An 18,728-nucleotide genomic window follows, 5' to 3' on the forward strand; every position below is an offset into this window, starting at 1 on the left:
CATCCTTCCCCTGTCTGACTACTTACTCTTCTCCGAGTCCATGTCTTCTGCCCCCTCTCTGGCTGTCATTCCTCATCGCCCCTCTCTCTGGGCACGTCCTTCTCCCCCCTTATATGTCCATCACGCCGGTATCACCCCTTCAGAGTATGATACTGGTGTTTCTTGCCACAAAAGTTTTTCTTGCCAAGTATTAAAAGGTTCAAATAGCTCTGAGCACTATGGGAATTAACTGCTGAGGTCATCAGTGCCCTAGAGCTTTGAACTACTTCAACCTAACTAACATAAGGACATCACACACATCCATGCCCGAGGCAGGATTCGAACCTGCGACCGTAGAGGTCTCACGGTTCCAGACTGAAGCGCCCAGAACCGCTCGGCCGCCAAGTAGTAAGTAAGACGTGTTCAACGTTTCGTTGTTATCCAACCAGGGGCTTAGTAGGTAATGTTGAACACATGCTTATGTGACATATATTCCACATATGTGAGCTGATTCTCTGCTGTGTTACGCCGAAACACTGCACAATGCATGTTATTCCTATCCGTGGTATTCAGCCTTGTGGCTTGATCTTAGGTCCCGGAACATGTAGACAAATTTATCACAATCGTGATCTGTCTGACACAATGAACAGCACAAATGAAAAAAAAATTGCACTCCATACATTTAAAAGTATTCTAGGTCAATTAAATACGTGAAATAAACAGCAACAGATCGTTTTACAACATTTTTAAGTCAACCTTTTTACTCCACGTCCCCGCATTTACCGGTTGTGGCGACACTGCCACAGTATTTTTTATACATATAACGACCTGCAAGTAAGAAATTCGCTTGAAACTGCTCCACTTGTTGCTGTTATGCTTCGGTGTCACCACATATTCATTCCGACCCCTATGGGATGTAATTGATTCTTAACCCTATTGTGCTTCTTTCCAGATTGCAACCAGTATGTAGGTGATTCTTTAAAGAGTTTAAGTCCTGTACAAACCTGCTTCAAAATTTTGGTTAGTTTACAAATGAATTAATTTTTGAATATTTTATGTTAAACTTGTAATAGAGAAAATTTTTAGAAGAGTTTTCAAATTAAGTACAAACCAAGTTGGACGTCACGAAGTTATCACATAATCAAGCACTGACTGCGGAGGTCTTGATAATCTGCGCTCCATTTTAAGAAAACTAATTTTTTAGAAATATCAGTGTTCATGAAGTCATATCTCCTGGATTATGTGTCGTACGATGGTATGGTTTGGATGGATGTTTAATGGAACTGTGTTGCTAACAGATTTGGTCGTAATGAAGTAACAGATTAAAACGTCATCCTTGTTGCGATACTTTTACTGAATGAACAGAGGAAATAAACTTGTGGAGCATGCTAGTGATGGAAAGTTTCGAAACAGGTTTGAAATTACAAGTAAAATTTGTTGGAAGCCTCTAGACACTCTCATTCTCAGATACTAGACGAATAAAATTTGCATGTTTACGCAACTTTTTCATCTCAACCCGTACTGCCGTTGACTTGTAGTCGATCTTACATTTCACAGTGATTCTTGCCAGGTAACAAGTGATATGTTTGCCACGTTTGACTGAAATCAATCCAGTGGTTTAGGAACACAAAAAATGGTTCTGAGCACTATGGGACTTAACTTCTGAGGTAATCAGTCCCCTAGAACTTAGAACTACTTAAACCTAACTAACCTAAGGACATCACACACATCCATGCCCGAGGCATGATTCGAACCTGCGACCGTAGCGGTCTCGCGGTTCCAGACTGTAGCGCCTAGAACCGCTCGGCCACTCCGGCCGGCGTTTAGGAACAGATGTTAAATATACGTGATGGAGAATTGATATACACCTCACAATCTGCCATGCAAATTGGATAGGACGTTACAATGTTTCCCATTTGTAACTTAAATGAAACACTGAGTTTAACTGGCGGACTTATATTAGTGCTACCCATGTAGTAGTACGTTTAACATAATTGCTCCGAAACTCCCAGAGTTAATGGGAAGGTTTTCATTTACACTGCCGCTCGCCAACCTTGTACAAGGCAGCAAACATCTGAAATTCTAAAGTTCCAGAGCGAAGCTACCTCTCTTGCATTACGGCGGTTCCGGCGCGAGGCGGACGCGAACAATAGCATTTCACCACCGAGAGAAAGTCAGGTAGAACCGCAACATCGGCGCTTCCGGCAAGCCAGACAGCGCATCTCATGAGAAATGTAGTGGGGCAGCGCAGCTGGACAGGGTCACTCTACCTTCGTCACATGATGAAGGAAACGCTTTTGCTAATGCAACGACGCATACCAAGAACTTTTTACGAAACAGCCACATACTAGAATAAACCCATTAGGCAAACACGGTAGAGCGAGAACCGCTGATACCTACATCATCACACGTCCTACGCCGACATGAAAAGTGACGTCAAGTAAACGTTAGCCACTAGATCGCTCCATAAATTCCCCAGCATCTTACCTCGTGAGGCAGTTGGTCAGGCGGGTCAATGGACCACATAAGGTTTGCATTCGACTCCCTGATTACAGTATAGTGAAGTCTGGCACAATTCTGTTGTAGATTTACTGCAAGCTACTGAAGAACGACACCCGCTGCTAAGAGAGATGGCTACCTCGCCATAATCGCCAGTCGCGGAGTTCAACACCACAGCCTGCTGCTGTCAGTGATGAATGGACCCAGGGGTCTTTCTTTCCTATCGTTGCGAGTCAGGACAACAGCGTTCCCAATACTTCGGCGGACTGACCAGGCCAACATGGTAATAATACACGGCTGCACGGCAACCATCGGCGCTATGCAACAGATGGAGATGGACGGTGGTGAACAAAAGGGGGCGGAGCTCCCCCAAAATCGGTGCATGGTGCGGCTACCGCCGGAGACACAGCGGGCGCTAAACTGCCATTTGGTTGAAATCGATCATGTAGTTAAGGAGCAGATATTGAAAATATAGCCGGCCGGAGTGGCCGAGCGGTTCTAGGCACTACAGTCGCAAACCGCGTGGCCGCTACGGTCGCAGATTCGAATCCTGCCTCTGGGCATGGATGTGTGTGGTGTCCTTAGGTTAGTTACGTTTAAGTATTTCTAAGTTGTAGGGGACTGATGACCTTTTTTTTTTTTCAAAATGTATGATAAAGATATAGTCCACGCACTCCGCTGTCTGTGCGACGTCAAGTTCTGAAACCAACATTTAAGTTACGAGACGAACGGCTATCAGCCGAGTTTCTGTTCAAATGCTTCAAATGGCCCTAAGCACTATGGGACTTAACATATGAGGTCATCAGTCCCCTAGAACTCAGAACTACTTAAACCTAGCTAACACAAAGACATCACACACATCCATGCCCGAGACAGGATTAGAACCTGTGACCGTAGCAACAGCGCGGTTACAGACTGAAGCACATAGAATCGCTCGGCCACACTGGCCGGCCGAGTTTCTGTCAATACCCACAATTTGAACTGAAACAAATGTTACAATATTTCCTATTTGCAGCTTAAATGAAGCATTGATTTTAAGAACTGATGGACTTGTTGCACTGGTAGTACACATGAAGTAGTAAAGTTAATATAATTTCTCCGAAGTTCCCGATATAAAAGTGATGGTTTTTGTTTATACGTTGGACAGGTGAAAGGGTAACGAACACTGTGATACATCGTACACACCGTTCTTTCGTGTTTTTATATGCAACTGAGTTTTATTTCTGCGATGAATTCCTGTATTTGGTGCAATGAAAGTCATTTAATTGAAGCTTTCCTTGGAAGTCGAACTTAATACATTAGGTTGGCTGGAAGCATTTAGTTCTCTGGTGATTTCTCAACAGTACATATGAAATGTTTTATTGTGTTTTTGTAGGAAATTACATACGTTTCTACCCATAATATCCGCTTTTTACCCAAAATAAGTTTTTCTGCTTTACGACTTTTACTTATGTCATTACCGAAACGCAGCGAGATGAGAAGTGAAATGTATTTGGAAACGATAACACAGAAAACTCCTGTAGTGAGTCTGTCGCGTCAGAATTCTTGTTATTCCTAGAGATTTATTCCTGAAGAACAACGTATTTTTACTAGCTCTATGTATAACGTCAGTTATTATTCAGTTTATAATATTTAGACAAAAAGAAAATGATCGCTTGGTATTATTGTAGTTCTACCGCCTGGAAAGATGCAGTGATAAGAACCACATAAACATCCAGTCCCTAAGCCAAGAACCACTCCGACTAGTCCGGGAATCGAACCTAGGACCATAGGATCTTGTGCATGGAACGCTAAACAATTGAACCAAGAGATGCGAACATTTAGATATCTACACTATCAAATAGAAAACTTTCCGCATCTGCTTGCTAACAGTATCATTCCTGAGCTTCAGTCTGTAAATTCGCCACCTTAATCTTGAAAAGTGTGGTCACAGTTCCTTTCAAACAGCTTTACGTGAGGAACGAAATGCTACTTCCTCTTACATATCTTGCAGTGCACCCAAACGCTGCCCAAGATTTCACCGTTGTAATAAAAAAACTTTTGCAGAAAACTCTTAGACATCATTCTTTCACTGAAGATTTAACAGTGATGGATGTAAAATATTAAAATTAAGTAAATAAGCTGTGGCCGCCGCATTCCGTCTCCTATACCGATGTCGTTAGTGTGTCCTGCTGGAGCGTACCTATCAGTATCAATACAACCATCTCTTCTATGACTACTTTCAACGATTTTAGACAGATTCCAAGGGAAGTAGTCTACACATAAAACTGTTCAAATCATGTCTGTTATTGCGTTTCGTTATTTTGAATAGATTACTATAGGTTTTTTTCCGAGGCATTACGTGTGCTATTTTTTTTATCCATTCGTACGCGATGGACGGAGGGTATAGTACACTGCTGGACAAAATTAAAAGATGGATAACATGAAACCTAATAACGCGGGAAATACTGGAGGCAAATAAATGAAAATAAGTACGGATATAATTTATTGTACAAAAATCATTTGTGCCGGCCGGGGTGGCCGAGCGGTTCTAGGCGCTTCAGTCTGGAACCGCGCGACCGCTACGGTCGCAGGTTCGAGTCCTGCCTCGGGCATGGATGTGTGTGATGTCCTTAGATTAGCTAGGTTTGTTCTAAGTTCTAGGCTACAGATGACCACAGATGTTAAGTCCCATAGTGCTCAGAGCCATTTGAACAATCATTTGTAAAAAACAACAGTTCGAATTCCATTGATTAGCTTGAGTAATGGCCAAGATCCAATGTGTTAAAAGTCACATTTTAGAAAATGGCTGTCAAAAAGTAGCTAGTATTGTGTGTGGTCGCCTCGGACAGACACACAGTATGTATAGCGAGGAGCCATATGATTAACACGCGAGTTCGGGAGTGCCTGAGGAAGTCGGGGACACTCTTTGTCCAGAGCAGTTTTCAACACCTGAATGGCTCAGGATTGGGTTTGGCGTGTCGCATCTGCCCTCTCAAGAGCATCCCAAGCAAGTTAAATAGGATTCAGGGCAAATGATTTACCCAGTCAAGTTACAGGGTGAATGTCTTCGCAAGGAAGATATTCGTTAGCCAGTCAGGCCGTATGTGATTTTTCGTTGTCGTCTATAAAAATGAAATCAGAACCAACAGCACAAAGGGCTGTCTCCCTTCTGCGCCTCTGGGCTTTTACGGAACCAATGCCAAACGCATGGAGCAGTGTGCGGATATGGTGCAAGACCCCTGCCGAAATCATCACACCTCCGCCATCATAGGTGTCCCATTCCCTGATGTTGCGGGTACCTCCATATGAAGATTCGCCGAGAGTCACATGGTAGACTGAATTTGGCCTGTTGAAGCTTTGTCCGTTGTTAAAGCTCTCTTTTGTGGGAGGCGTCGAGTTGGATGCACACGGCCGACTTTCTGACATACGGCCTTGTTCCGCGAAGCCATCTAGCAACCGTCTTCCTGACAACTGTTGTTACTGTGTCAGCAGCGACGTCACGAGAGAGTTGTGTAGCTGTAGACGTCCTCTTGCGCTTGGCTGAAAGCACCAAATACAGTCTCGATTGGCCGTTGTGGCTATCGGGCGACCTTGTCCTGGTCTTGTGGTCACTGTCCCACTGGTTATAAACAGCTTCCACATATTCGAGATAACACTTGGTGTTACGTCCAATTCTCTCGCAACTTGAGTTGCGACTACGTCAAACCCACCCATATTTCTCCATCTCATCCGTCATCTAAGCGATGATGTGTACGTATTTCACTGAAAAAACGAAAATAAAGCGAAAGCAGACACTACTGTCATTCGCAACGGACGTAATTGCGCAGATTTTTATCCGTCCCGCTGGTGTCGGGCGGCCAACACGAATTCGTAACCTTATCTCAGCTACGCCAGCGCCAAATTGTTTGCATATTGCATTCACGGTCCCAGTCTTGTTTGGTTTCCTCTGATAAATGTGGCAAAATGGTACCCATCTCTTAATTTCGTCCACTAGTGAATATATTCTTTAATAATGCTGTCTTATCCGACAATTCACTTCCCTGTTCTTACAGATCTTGCTCCGTCTACCGCCGCCAGTACCATCATGAATACAATGGCTTATTTTGTTAATAATGTAGATTCTACTCCAGATGATTTAGCCATGTATCGTATCTCTGTATACAAATCCCTTTGAATATGTACGAATAATTTTGTACTGCAGTGATTACTGTCTTAATTAAAACAGGTTGTCGACTATAATAAACATATGTCGTAATCGAGAATGTTTTACTGAATTTTAATACCACGGCTAAGATAAATACACACATCAAAAAACGTTTTGCATCACCTGGGTTCCGATAGTTCCAGAACCTATACAGAAAATTGGAATAGAGATCAACATTAACATCATTTCCGCCCTTTTTACTGCGCATGAAAACCACGCATTGTGTATTGTACCACCATACAGCGATGCCTTCAGAGGTGGTGGTAAGGATTGCTGTACACACGGGTACCTCTAATACCCAGTAGCACGTCCTCTTGCATTGATGCATCGCTGTGTTCGTCGTGGCTTACAATCCAGAAGTTTATCAAGGCACTGTTGGTCCAGATTTTCCTACTCCTCAACGGCGATTCGGCGTAGATCCCTCATAGTGATTGCTGGGTCACGTTGTCCATAAACAGCCCTTTTCAATTTAACCCAGGCATGTTCGATAGAGTTCATGTCTGGAGATCATACTGGTCACTGTAGGCGAGCGATGTCGTTATCCTGAAGAGAGTCATTCACAAGATGTGCTGATGGCGGCACGAACTGTCGTCCATGAAGTCGAATGCCCCGCCAATACTCTGCCGACATTGTTGCACTATCGGTCGAAGGATGGCAGTCACGTACGGTACAGACGTTACGGCGCCTTCCATTATCACCAGTGGCATACGTCGTCACCACATAATGCAACCCGAAAAGAGCAGGAAACCTCCACCTTGCTGCACTCGATGGACAGTGTGTCTAAGGCGCTCAGCCGGTCCGGATTGCTCCCAAACACGTCTCTGACGATTGTCTGGTTGAAGGCATATATGGCACTCATCGGTGAAGAGAACGTGATACCAATCCTGAGCGGTCCATTTGGCTTTTTTTTTTTTTGGCCCATCTGTACCGCACTGCATACTGTCGTGGTTGTAGAGATGGACCTCGCCTTGGGCAACGGGATTGAAGTTGTCATCATGCAGCTTATTGCGCACAGTTTGAGTCGTAACACGACATCCTGTGGCTGCACGAAAAGCATTATTCAACATGGGGCGTTGCTGTCAGGGTTCCTCCGCGCCATAGTCCGTAGGTAGCGGTCATCCACTGCAGTAGTAGGCCTTGGGCGGCCTGAGCGAGGCATATCATCGAAAATTCCTGTCTCTCTGTGTCTCCTCCATGTCCGAGCAACATCGCTCTGGTTCACTCCGAGACACCTCGACATTGAACTTGTTGAGAGCACTTCCTGGCACAAAGTAACAAATCGGATGCGAGCAAACTGCGTTATTGACCGTCCAGGCATGGTTTAACTACAGACAACACGAGTTGTGTACCACCTTCCTGGTGGAATGACTGGAACTCATCGGCTGTCGGACTCCTTCCGTCTACTAAGCGCTGCTTATGTATGGTTTTTTACATTGGGCGGGTTTAGGGCCGTCTCAGGTCAAAGGGACTGTGTCTGCGATACGATATCCACAGTCAACGTCTATCTTCAGGAGTTCTGGGAACCGCGGTGATGCAAAACATTTTTTATTGCGTATAAACTGAACGTTAAATCAGAAGTCACCTACAAATGAATGCCACCAGGTGTCAGCTTATCGTGATGTTATACACCAGTATGACTGCGTTATACTGAAATCAACATGTATGGCCTAAGTAAGCTCCAAAGAATAACTGAGCCTGCTATACTCAGTGGCGGCCATTCCTTCACAGAGTGAGTTGACCGTCTAATGCCGTCCTTCAGTAGAGAAACACGAAGTGCCGTGGAGGAGTTCCCAATAGTCAATAGAAATTGAATCTAATTAGTCTACGACAAAATAAAATCAACCACAGACATTTTAATCCTTGGGCAACGTACGTTTTAGAAGGGTTCGGTCGTATGTTAAACCTATCTTCATGCAGAAATCAATATCAGAAGAATAGAGAGAAGTCAGCCATAAAGTAGATTTAGCATTTTTATTATTTTGAAAAGGAAAATGCTTTCACAACATGAAGATGAGAGTGTTATAGTGAATTTTAAAAGAACGAGGATGCGTAAATGTGCGCTGATTGCAACTGTAAGATCTCCCTGTCAGAAAATGTCTCATCCCTTAAGTGCTGGAGAGGGGAGATGGACTTTAATGCATTATAAGGAACTCTGGCTGTGGGAACATCCTTCTTTGTCGCCCCATCCCATTCCCTCTCCATCGCGCACGTGCGCCCACACGCGTATATACACATAGAACGATGGCACGCTGACCCTTTGTAAGGGTTTTGATGACCAAGCTATTGAGCGTCCCATATCCAAAATCATCATCAATGAAAAAGTAACAGGAATTACAGTATTAAACGCTGAGCAGTTAGCGGATAGAATGAGAGAATGTTCTCAAAGTTGGAAAATCAACTGCTTTAGTCCACAGTCAGTATTTTATTTTGTCTACTGACAACCTGGTTTCGGTATCAAATGCCATCGACATGCCATCACATGGGTCGCAGTAACCAAGAACGCTTCCAAGTAGGTGTGACGTATAAGTGTTTCATATGTTTTAATATCTCACACCTACTTCGGTAACATGTCTGACGACTGCACGCCATGGGTGGTCTGATGAGGACCTTGTGTCTACTATGGTCTTTATATCAAAAAGCTCACCCGGTCTGAGTGAGGGGATGGTTCAAATGGCTCTAGGCACTATGGGACTTATCATCCTAAGTCATCAGTCCCCTAGCACTTAGAACTACTTAAACCTAACTAACCTAAGGACATCACACACATCCATGCCGGATGCAGGATTCGAACCTGCGACTGCAGCAGTCCCGCGGTTCCGGACTGGAGCTCCTAGAACCACACGACCACCTCGGCCGGCTGAGTGAGGGGAAAGAACCTAGGTAGGCAATTGCTAATGAAATAGTTATTGAAAAACTTTTCATTTCAGGAGGACGCTGTAGTGGGTTACTTTCTTACTGGTGTGTCTCAGCGTTGGTGGGGTTTATCACAAAGCAGAACTCAGTCTTTGCTGAGATTCTCATATGTAGGTACTACGGACGGTCGCTAAGCTTCGCTAAACGTTTTGGAGTCCATAAAGAATGGCGCCGTGTGGTTCTTGACTATAGCACAACGACTTTGGCTTTCCGAAGAGGCCATTTTCTTGGAATAAAAGTGCCTTTGAATAGAATGAACGCTTTATAGCTGTGCTTCGCCAGCGAAAAGCATCAAGGACGGACGTAATTCGGGGGGCAGTAATGGCGCAACTTGAGGCGAAGTCTCCGCCGTTTATCAGCAGGGGTGCAGAGCTGCTGGGCGGGCGCGCAAACTGCCGCCACCGAGCGTGATGCCCGGGGAAGTCCCGGTCTCGCTCGGGACGTGGCGTCGCCTCTGTGGCTAACGGCAGCAGTGCGGCCAACTTCTAACTCAATAACGCAGCCGGCCGCGCCAGCAGTTCACGACTACCCCTGCTCCACCACTGTCCGTCCGGACGAGGCTACACGGGGACGACAGTCAGGACTGCAGGAGGAACAGTGCCTGTTCCACGGCACACTTAGTAACTACATGTACGTGACTCGCAGCTGCTTTCATTATTGAGATGCCTACTGGAATAAACCGGTTCAGTAACTTTAGTACATACTAGTTCAGTTAATGTAGTCGTAGTGACGTAAGCGTAGTGACTTATCGAGGATTTCTGGTCTCGCTGATACGTAGGTTGAGCAGCTTTCCCGCTTTGCCTACTTCTTTCAAGGTTTCGTTTGCTGTGGTGTGTTTCGGTACTTCTTCTCTCTTGGTCACTTGATGTTTGCTTGCCCTTCGCATGCTGCTGGTGCGTGTTGACACTAATCGCTCAGTAGAACATTCCAACAATGAGGCCAGGTCTAGTAATGAACCTTTCAGTAACTGGTATCGTGTATATTGTGTCATATAGTGAAAATAAAATAGCGGTTTATTCACAATCACACACAATGACCACCTGAAGGAATGCGCCAAATGGTTCTTACGAGAGACACAGGTGCCTGCATAACAGTTGCAGTGGCTACGTGATGCCCTACAATGGGGAAAACATTGACGTGCAAGGCCCCCAGAACAAATACAGTAAGACTTATTTCTTTAGGGCTACATGAAAGCCGACGTGTATTCTGTCTCTCTTGACTCGGATGTGGAACTGGTTACAAGAACTCTGGCAGCGGCTACGCAAATAGAGAACACACTACGCGTTTGTCGTTAACACAGGACTCCCTGCTACGTTAATACCTGCTGTGGGCTGAGATTAATGGTGGTCATTTTGAACATTCATTGTAATGTAACAGTGATAATAACATTTCACAATCACACACGATTACCAATTGTGTACTCAGTACTTCACAAAATGCGTTTCTGATCTGTGGATGCTCTACGAATTATATTCGTTTTTGTCTCCTGTATCATCCCTATTATTTTGGGCACAGAATTTTTCAGTACATCAACCATGCATCGGAAGCACATTTTGTTGAAGTACTGAGCACTGAGTCTACACAGGTGGTCATTGTGTGTGATTGTGAACAAACTACTGTTAAATGTTTTCCATTACTTTACTGTTATGATCACTATTACATTATAAAGAATGTTCAAAATGACCACCAATAATCTCAGCGCACAGCCGGTATCAACGTGCCAGGGAGTCCTGTGTTCACGACAAATGCGTGGTGTGTTCTGTATTTGTGCGGCCGATGCAAGAATTCTTGTAACCATTTCCACCTCCGAGTCAAGGGAGATAGAATACACCTCGGCTTTCATATAGTCCTAAAGAAATAAGTGTCCAGAAAGATCTTCAAACAAATCGAGAACAACTGTTGTTCGAGGAAATGTTCATGAATGGTTGCAGATGGTCTCCAAGTAGCCGGACATAACTATTTCCAGTCAGCGATATGTTCAAGGCCCAGTCCATTCGATGAAAACACAGCCAACACCATTATGGAGCCACCAGAAGCTTCCACAGTGCCTTGTTGACAGTCTCAAAATGATCATGAATGGCTGCAGATGCTCTTCAATAACTGGACATAACTATTTCCAGTCAATGATCGGTTCAGGACCTAGTCCATTCGAAGTAAATACCATTACGGAGCCGCCAGCAGCTTGCACTGTGTTTTGTTGACTGCTTGGGGTCATGGTTACGTAAGGTCTTGCGCCTCGTTCGAACCCTGCCATCACCTCTTACCAACAGAAATAGGAATCATCTGTCCAGGTCATGGTTTTACGGTCGTCTAGGGTCCAACCGACATCGTCATGAGCCCAGGATAGGCGTTGAAGGCGATGTCGTGTGTCTGCCGCCACAAACCGTTAACACCAAATTTCGCCGCCCTGTCTTAATGGGTACGTTCGTCGTACGTCCCACATTGATTTCTGGAGCTATTTCATTCATTGTTGCTTGTCTGTTATCACTGACAACTCCATGCAAACGCCACTACTCTCGGTCTTTAAGACAAGGCCGTCAGCCACTACTTTGTCCGTGGTGAGAGGCAGTATCAGAAATTTGGTATTCTCAGCACACTCTTGACGCTGTGGATCTCAGAATACTGAATTCCCAAATGATTTCGGAAACAGAATTCCCCATGCCTCAAGCTCCTAGTGCCATTCCGCGTTTAAGGTCTGTTAATTCCTGCCGCGTGGCCACAGTGACGTCGGAAACCTTTCCAGCTAAACACCTAACAGCAAATGACAGCTCCGCCAATGCACTGCCCTTCTATACCTTGTGTACGCGATACTATTGCCATCTGTATATGTGCGTATCGCTAGCCCATATCTTCTGTCACCTATGTGTAGTTAATTTGCATTACAGTATGGCAGGAAAAAAGCGTTATGAAAACAGGAGCACATTCAAATTGCGTATAGCTATAACAGTAAATCTAAATGGCATGGATTAAATGAAAGTGTATACATATAAAACGTATCCAAGCCAACAATTGATAGTCACGCTGAAAATAAAAAAAAAGATAAATCGAAATGGTGTATAAGAACTTTTGGCTTTACGATCTTTTTTCCACCGAAATTGAAACCGAAAGGGAAGAGCATTTCTTACATTTGAAGGCATGTTGTTTACCTTAAGCATGTCTGACGTAAGAAAAGCTGGGTTCGACATTGCTCCAGGAAATGGATTGCCCCATAATTTCAATACCGTGGAGGAAGCTGTGGCAAGCAAAATGTGGGCTGAAGGTATCCATAGAAGAAAAATCGCCGAAACAAAACTTCCAAGGCCTAGCCAAGGAATCTGCCATCTGAGGAGCAATCCATTATAACACAGAAAAGAGATAACCGATGAGAAAAGTGTACAATTAAAGCTCCACCTGGCAAAAGGAAATGTTTTGGGACTGTGAGGAAGCTGCAACAGTCATCCATTCCTAAAACAGAAGAAGCGTGTAGACTGTTGTGGGAAGAAGATCAAATGGAAGAAATGATGAGATGCATAAAAGGAGAAATGTGACTTCATGAAAACTGTGTAGGGGTGTCGAAACGAGAGAAAAAGTTAAATTGCGATACCTGCAAATAATGGTATAAGAACTGAAGTATGGAACATTTCCTTAAAGTTCAGTTAGTTCATACCTTAAGCTCAAGTACATAGTTTATAAGAGCGGTGTAAATTACGTACCCACTGCTACAAATTAAGAAACCAGTTTTTGAGTTTGTACTACTTACAGATGTTTAGAAGATAAAGTGTAGTGTTTTCATCTACCTCAGAATTTCCAGTCTTCAGATCAGACACCATGAACAACATCCTTCAGTGAATGTGCCGTACATTTAGTGAATTCGGTTGCGTTTTCTGTCAGAATATCTGAGTTCGAGAGTTCAGTTCCGAGTAGCATTGGATTATTTTTCAATTTCATACTTACTGTAATAAGAGTGCGTATCTTCGATTTATTACAGCCAGGCAAGTCAGCTGTGGCCGAACATTGCATTGATTCAGGGCATTCCATGAATTACAGTGATGTGAAGATTTTAACATCCACCTCCTCTTTATGGGAATCTGTTTTCAGGGAAGCTATAGAGATTAGATTACCCAATAATTTAATAAATAGAGATAATGGTTTTAATTTGGACAAAGCGTGGAATCCGGCTCTTGGGGTAATTAAACTGCAGAGAAGTCGTCATGGTCTCACCGCCGCCGATCATACATTGATAAGCGAATTGAATGTCTGTACGCCTTCGCCACAGGTGGCACATGTGTAAACGTATCTCTCTGCCGCCAACCAGCATCTGTGACTCGCATGCGCAGTACCGCCGCGGTGGAGCATATAAGGCCGCGTTTGGCGTCTTGTCGTCAACCTTGTGACTTACTCTGAGGATGGCCGGACGATAAGCGGCCGAAATACCAGCGGAGGAAATATTATTTGCGGGGCTGCATGCCCGAAATTTAATGGATTATTCATTACGCCGCGAGAAGTTGAAAATGCACAATATGGATTCATATTGGTTAATCTAGTAAAGTACACAGGATTTAATATAAGTGGAAGGTATGCACGGTAATGAGAAGTAAAATTGCCTAAGAACATTCACCGATTACTTTATTTACAAGGGAACAAATGAACCTGAATAACGCTAGGGTCTATTATTCGTAGGAAAAGGGATAACTGATTTCAGTTTTCATAGTTTTCGTTAGCGCTACTCGACAATGTCCTATCGTCAAGGCCTAGCAGAAGTGGATCGGTCGTGGTGAGGATCAAGTTCTCATTCACTCCCACTAATATATGTTTTAAGTCTTTTTTATGCTTCAGTTGATGGAAAGGCAAACCTTTCTTTTTCATTCTGTTTTTCTAAACTATAGCCGTAATTCAAGCCCATCAGGGCCGCCATGCGCTGTTGCCATTTTTCGGGATGCATTCACCCTCGTGACGCCAATTGAGGAGCTACTCGGCCGAACTGTAGCGGCTTCGGTCAAGAACACCATACTACGACCGGGAGAGCGGTGTGCTGACCCCATGCCCCTCCTACCCGCATCCTCCACTGACGATGACACGGCGGTCGGATGGTCACTATAGGCCACTCGTGGGCCGAAGACGGAGCCGTAATTCATGATTTAACATCCCGTCGACGAAGGGTTCTAGGAGATGGGGCACAGTCGCTGACAAATGATAGTGTGTAGTGTATTTCACAGGAATGTGATACAGGAAGAATGTCTGTCTCAGCATGGCAAGAACAGTTCTTAATCTCTGTCCCTCCTGAATCACTACGTTTTCAAATCAGTCTTCACGCATATGGTCATAGCTAAACTAACTTTTCTTTCAATTTGTACCACGTTCTAGAATGAGCTTCTACAGTAATATACTCCAAAATACTTCCTACATTACTTCCTACATTTCGTACATGAAGTCACTGCTACGTCGTTTTGCGCTTAGGGAATGTTACATGAGTGCCTCCTCCTACCACAACACCTGGTCGGCCAACAACTGGTCGTCCGAAACGACTATGTTTGACAATATTTCTGGGTGCACTGCGTATTCCCCTCCCATCATTTCAGCGTACGTTCGGGATTGTCGAACATTAACGTTTTGATGGTCCAGCTGTTACAATGCACGTGTAACTGACTTCCAAATCTTTGAATACTGTACACTGGACCGTCAACGTTATTATGACATCGTATATCTTCCACATGTGTGTTTTGCCACCGGTGCATTTGGCCCTGACTTCATTTTGACGAACACCGCTGAGTGACTGCGTCGAATGAACAGCTGGAGGAGGTTTTGGGAGGAGAGGATGTTTAGCGAATGGACCTTACCTGCCAGTCCCCCGACTCAAGATCGCATTGATCACATATGGTATGCTTTGGGGAGACGTATTCTAGCACAGCCACGTGCACTATCGACAATCAGCCGCGTTGCTTGAGGAACAGGAATGGTGCACCTCACAAACAGAACTTATCACCTCTGTAACCATCATGGTAGCATGTTGGAGGGCAAGCATTGACGTTCATCGTGATCAGACAATGTGCTGTCTACAGGAATGTCCGTACGACCATCATAAATCGCTATGACTTCAATGTTATTTTATTTGAATGAAAGCTCCCTTTCTGATCATCTATTTGTGTATTTCCTTCAGTTATTTCCTGCACTACACTGTCGTAGTTCTTCCTATGTGTGGCCCAGTATCGTCGATTTATGGTACTGGGTGGTTGTAGCGCACCTGCTACCAGTGGTTCAGTGCGTGCTATAGTTATAGTAAAAAAATGGTTCAAATAACTCTGAGCACTATGGGACTTAACTTCTGAGGTCATCAGACCCCTAGAACTTAGAACTACTTAAACCTAACTAACCTAAGGACATCACACACACCCATGTCCGAGGCAGGATTCGAACTTGCGACCGTAGCGGCCACCTCGGCCGGCTTATAGTTATAGTACGGCCGCTAAACTTGGTAGATACTTTCTATTGCTTGCGCCTTGTCCCGCGGTGACGCAGGGTCGTCCATGATTAACCGGATTTGTCATGTTAATGTTAAGGGGGTGACAAGATGCTCTTCCTGCGGCCACCACGTACCCCCCGGGACGGTATTAATGTACCCCAGCTGTCTACGTCTAGTGCAGATCGTGAAATAGCGCGAATGTGTTTCAAATGTCGGCGAGTCGTGTAACTGAGGCGGGACGTGGGGACCAGCCCTGTATTCACCTAGTAGGATGTGGAAAACCGCTCTCGTACGATAATCGCAGCCCACAATGGACCTCCGTGCGTAGCTGCACTTCCATTATAAACACAGGGTATTTAGCAACCACACACCATGCGGAAGCTACTTTCGCCCTTGGGTTTTGATAAACCTGTTTAGATACTGTCACATTAGTGTACATGTGGCACCAGTGGGCGACGGAGAGACTCACAGTTAATGTCCAGCGAAACTCTGGCCTCGGCGGGGAGTGTGAGGTTGCTGTTGACGGCCTGGCAGGTGAGCGTGGCGTGCAGGTCGGCCCTGGAGAGGCGCGGCAGCAGCAGCAGCCTCTCGCGGATGCGCGGCCCCGCTGGAAGCTCCCTGGACTCCAGCAGCCGCTCGCCCCGCCACCAGCGGATTTCTGGCGGTGGCCTCCCTGTCAAAAAGCAACGTGTAGGCCTTTTGGATGGTGACATGCTGCTGTAAAATTGCTCCATAATATGATGCCAAGCTGCAACATCTGAAGGTGAGATCAAATCATACTGATTAGTTGTAGAAACGACATCATCCAATAACATAAGTTGCTGCTTCATTTGTTCTTTAATGAGCGACAGGTTTCTGTCAGAGACTATATAGTCCAGAGTCTGTCATAGGTACAGGAATGTTTCAGCTTAAAAGTATGTTTGTAACTTGTAGTAAAAGTAAGCAATTCTTAGTCGGTTCGTTTGTTCTTTTGCTGGTAGCAAAAATATATATTTTGTAGTACTACAAAAGAACCGACTAATATATATATATATATATATATATATATATATATATATATATACTTTTACATCGATATTAGACATTTATTGAGAACAACAAATATTAAATACCTGACATATATGTAAATTTAGGCCTATATACTTACAGGTCTAGTTTGACAAGGATGTGGCAGGTGGTCGGCGATGGCCTCGTATTGGGAAGCGTTCTGGCACCTGCTTCGAGAACTTTAAGCTGCATACGAGAAACGTAACTCAGAATGGTCGGGTGAAGACTGGGGCCTCCACACTCCAATAGCTCAAGATAAACAAAATGAAACTGCCCCAACAACATGTTCCCAGACAAACATAACAACAACCTCGAAACTATCAAACATATACTCTAAGACGTCTGATCAGATTGTCACGTAAATTGTTTACATAGGCTTGGGACAGCAGGTTCAAATGGCTCTAAGCACTATGGGAGTTAACATCTGAGGTCATCAGTCCCCTAGACTTAGATTCGGACCTGCATCCATAGGAAAAACGATAGATGCCACATCTGTCTCACACGGTGGCTTCCAGTCCAGTACTATGAAATGTGATCTTCATATAGGAAATCACGAATCTAGTCGCACAACTGAGACGATACTCCACAGGTACGCTATTTGATTTGAAGCCGCTTGTGAGGAATATAAGTTTAGAAACATAGATACCATAATGAACAACCATCATATGAAAGGCTTTCTTATAAATACTTGGCGCCATATTTACAAAATACTTCTGAAACCTTATGATCGAGCACCCTAGTTGATTGCAAATGATCATGACGGCTGTTAGATAACTCTTCAAAGTTTTACTTTTCTAACAGGACACTGGAAATATTTTTATCATTCTTTTATTTAATACTTGCATTCGATTTTAATGGTCTTTTCTGGATCTTTTAGTCATCATGATGATTCAAAATAGTCGAAACCGGTAAACTGCTGTAAATACACGGAGTACGTAAAGCTCAGGAACACATTCAATTTTTTATTGCTCAAGAAACAAACATTGTACAGATATCATACAAATGTCATTTTGAAGAGAAACTATAAAAGTTTTTTTTTTCATGTATACCTCCACAGCGTGTTTGGTAATTTGCGATGGTAAGTCCGAGTCACAAACATGGCGAGTTCAATTGCGGAGCGAGCTTTCTGTGTCTTCGAGTTAGACAAAAACAATTGTGCTACAGCTGTTCAATGGATGTTTGGAGCCAAGTGCGGTAAGAAGCCACCAATAACGAAGGCCATCTACCACTGGCACAACAAATTGGTTACGACGGATTGCTTGTGCCCGCCAAAGAGAAGCGGACGTCCCGGTGTGAGTGAAGTGAATGGAGCGCATACGAAAGATATTCCTAAGGATCCCAAAGAAATGGCTGCGTCGTGCATCCCGTGAACTCGAAATGGCTCCAATGACAATGTGGAAAGTCCTGCGACAGAAGCTAACCATTGAAACTGGAGATAGTGCAGAAGCTCAATGACGACGACAAAGACAAGCGTTTTGAGTTTTGTACGCAGTTGCAATAATTGAATGAGGATGGGGATGGCATTGCTAATCGCTTAATTTTTAGCGACGACGTCACTTTTCACACTAATGGGAACTTGAATAGGCATAATTGTCGAATCTGGGGTACAAAGGGTCCACACGAATGCATTGAATTTCAGCGTGATTCCCCAAAGGTAAATGTTAT

General features: G+C 44.2%; 1 protein-coding gene across 1 annotated transcript in view; it reads right to left on the reverse strand.

Moving 5' to 3' along the window:
- Positions 1 to 18,728, reverse strand: part of LOC124613335 (hemicentin-1-like) — a 465,174-nt gene that overhangs the window by 112,477 nt on the left and 333,969 nt on the right. Inside the window, exon 5 of the mRNA XM_047142031.1 lies at positions 16,486 to 16,689. Coding sequence (XP_046997987.1) covers positions 16,486 to 16,689 — 204 coding nt within the window. The remainder of the gene's footprint in view (positions 1 to 16,485; positions 16,690 to 18,728) is intronic.

This window comes from Schistocerca americana, chromosome 4, assembly GCF_021461395.2.
Source record: "Schistocerca americana isolate TAMUIC-IGC-003095 chromosome 4, iqSchAmer2.1, whole genome shotgun sequence".
NCBI classification, from domain to species: domain Eukaryota; kingdom Metazoa; phylum Arthropoda; class Insecta; order Orthoptera; family Acrididae; genus Schistocerca; species Schistocerca americana.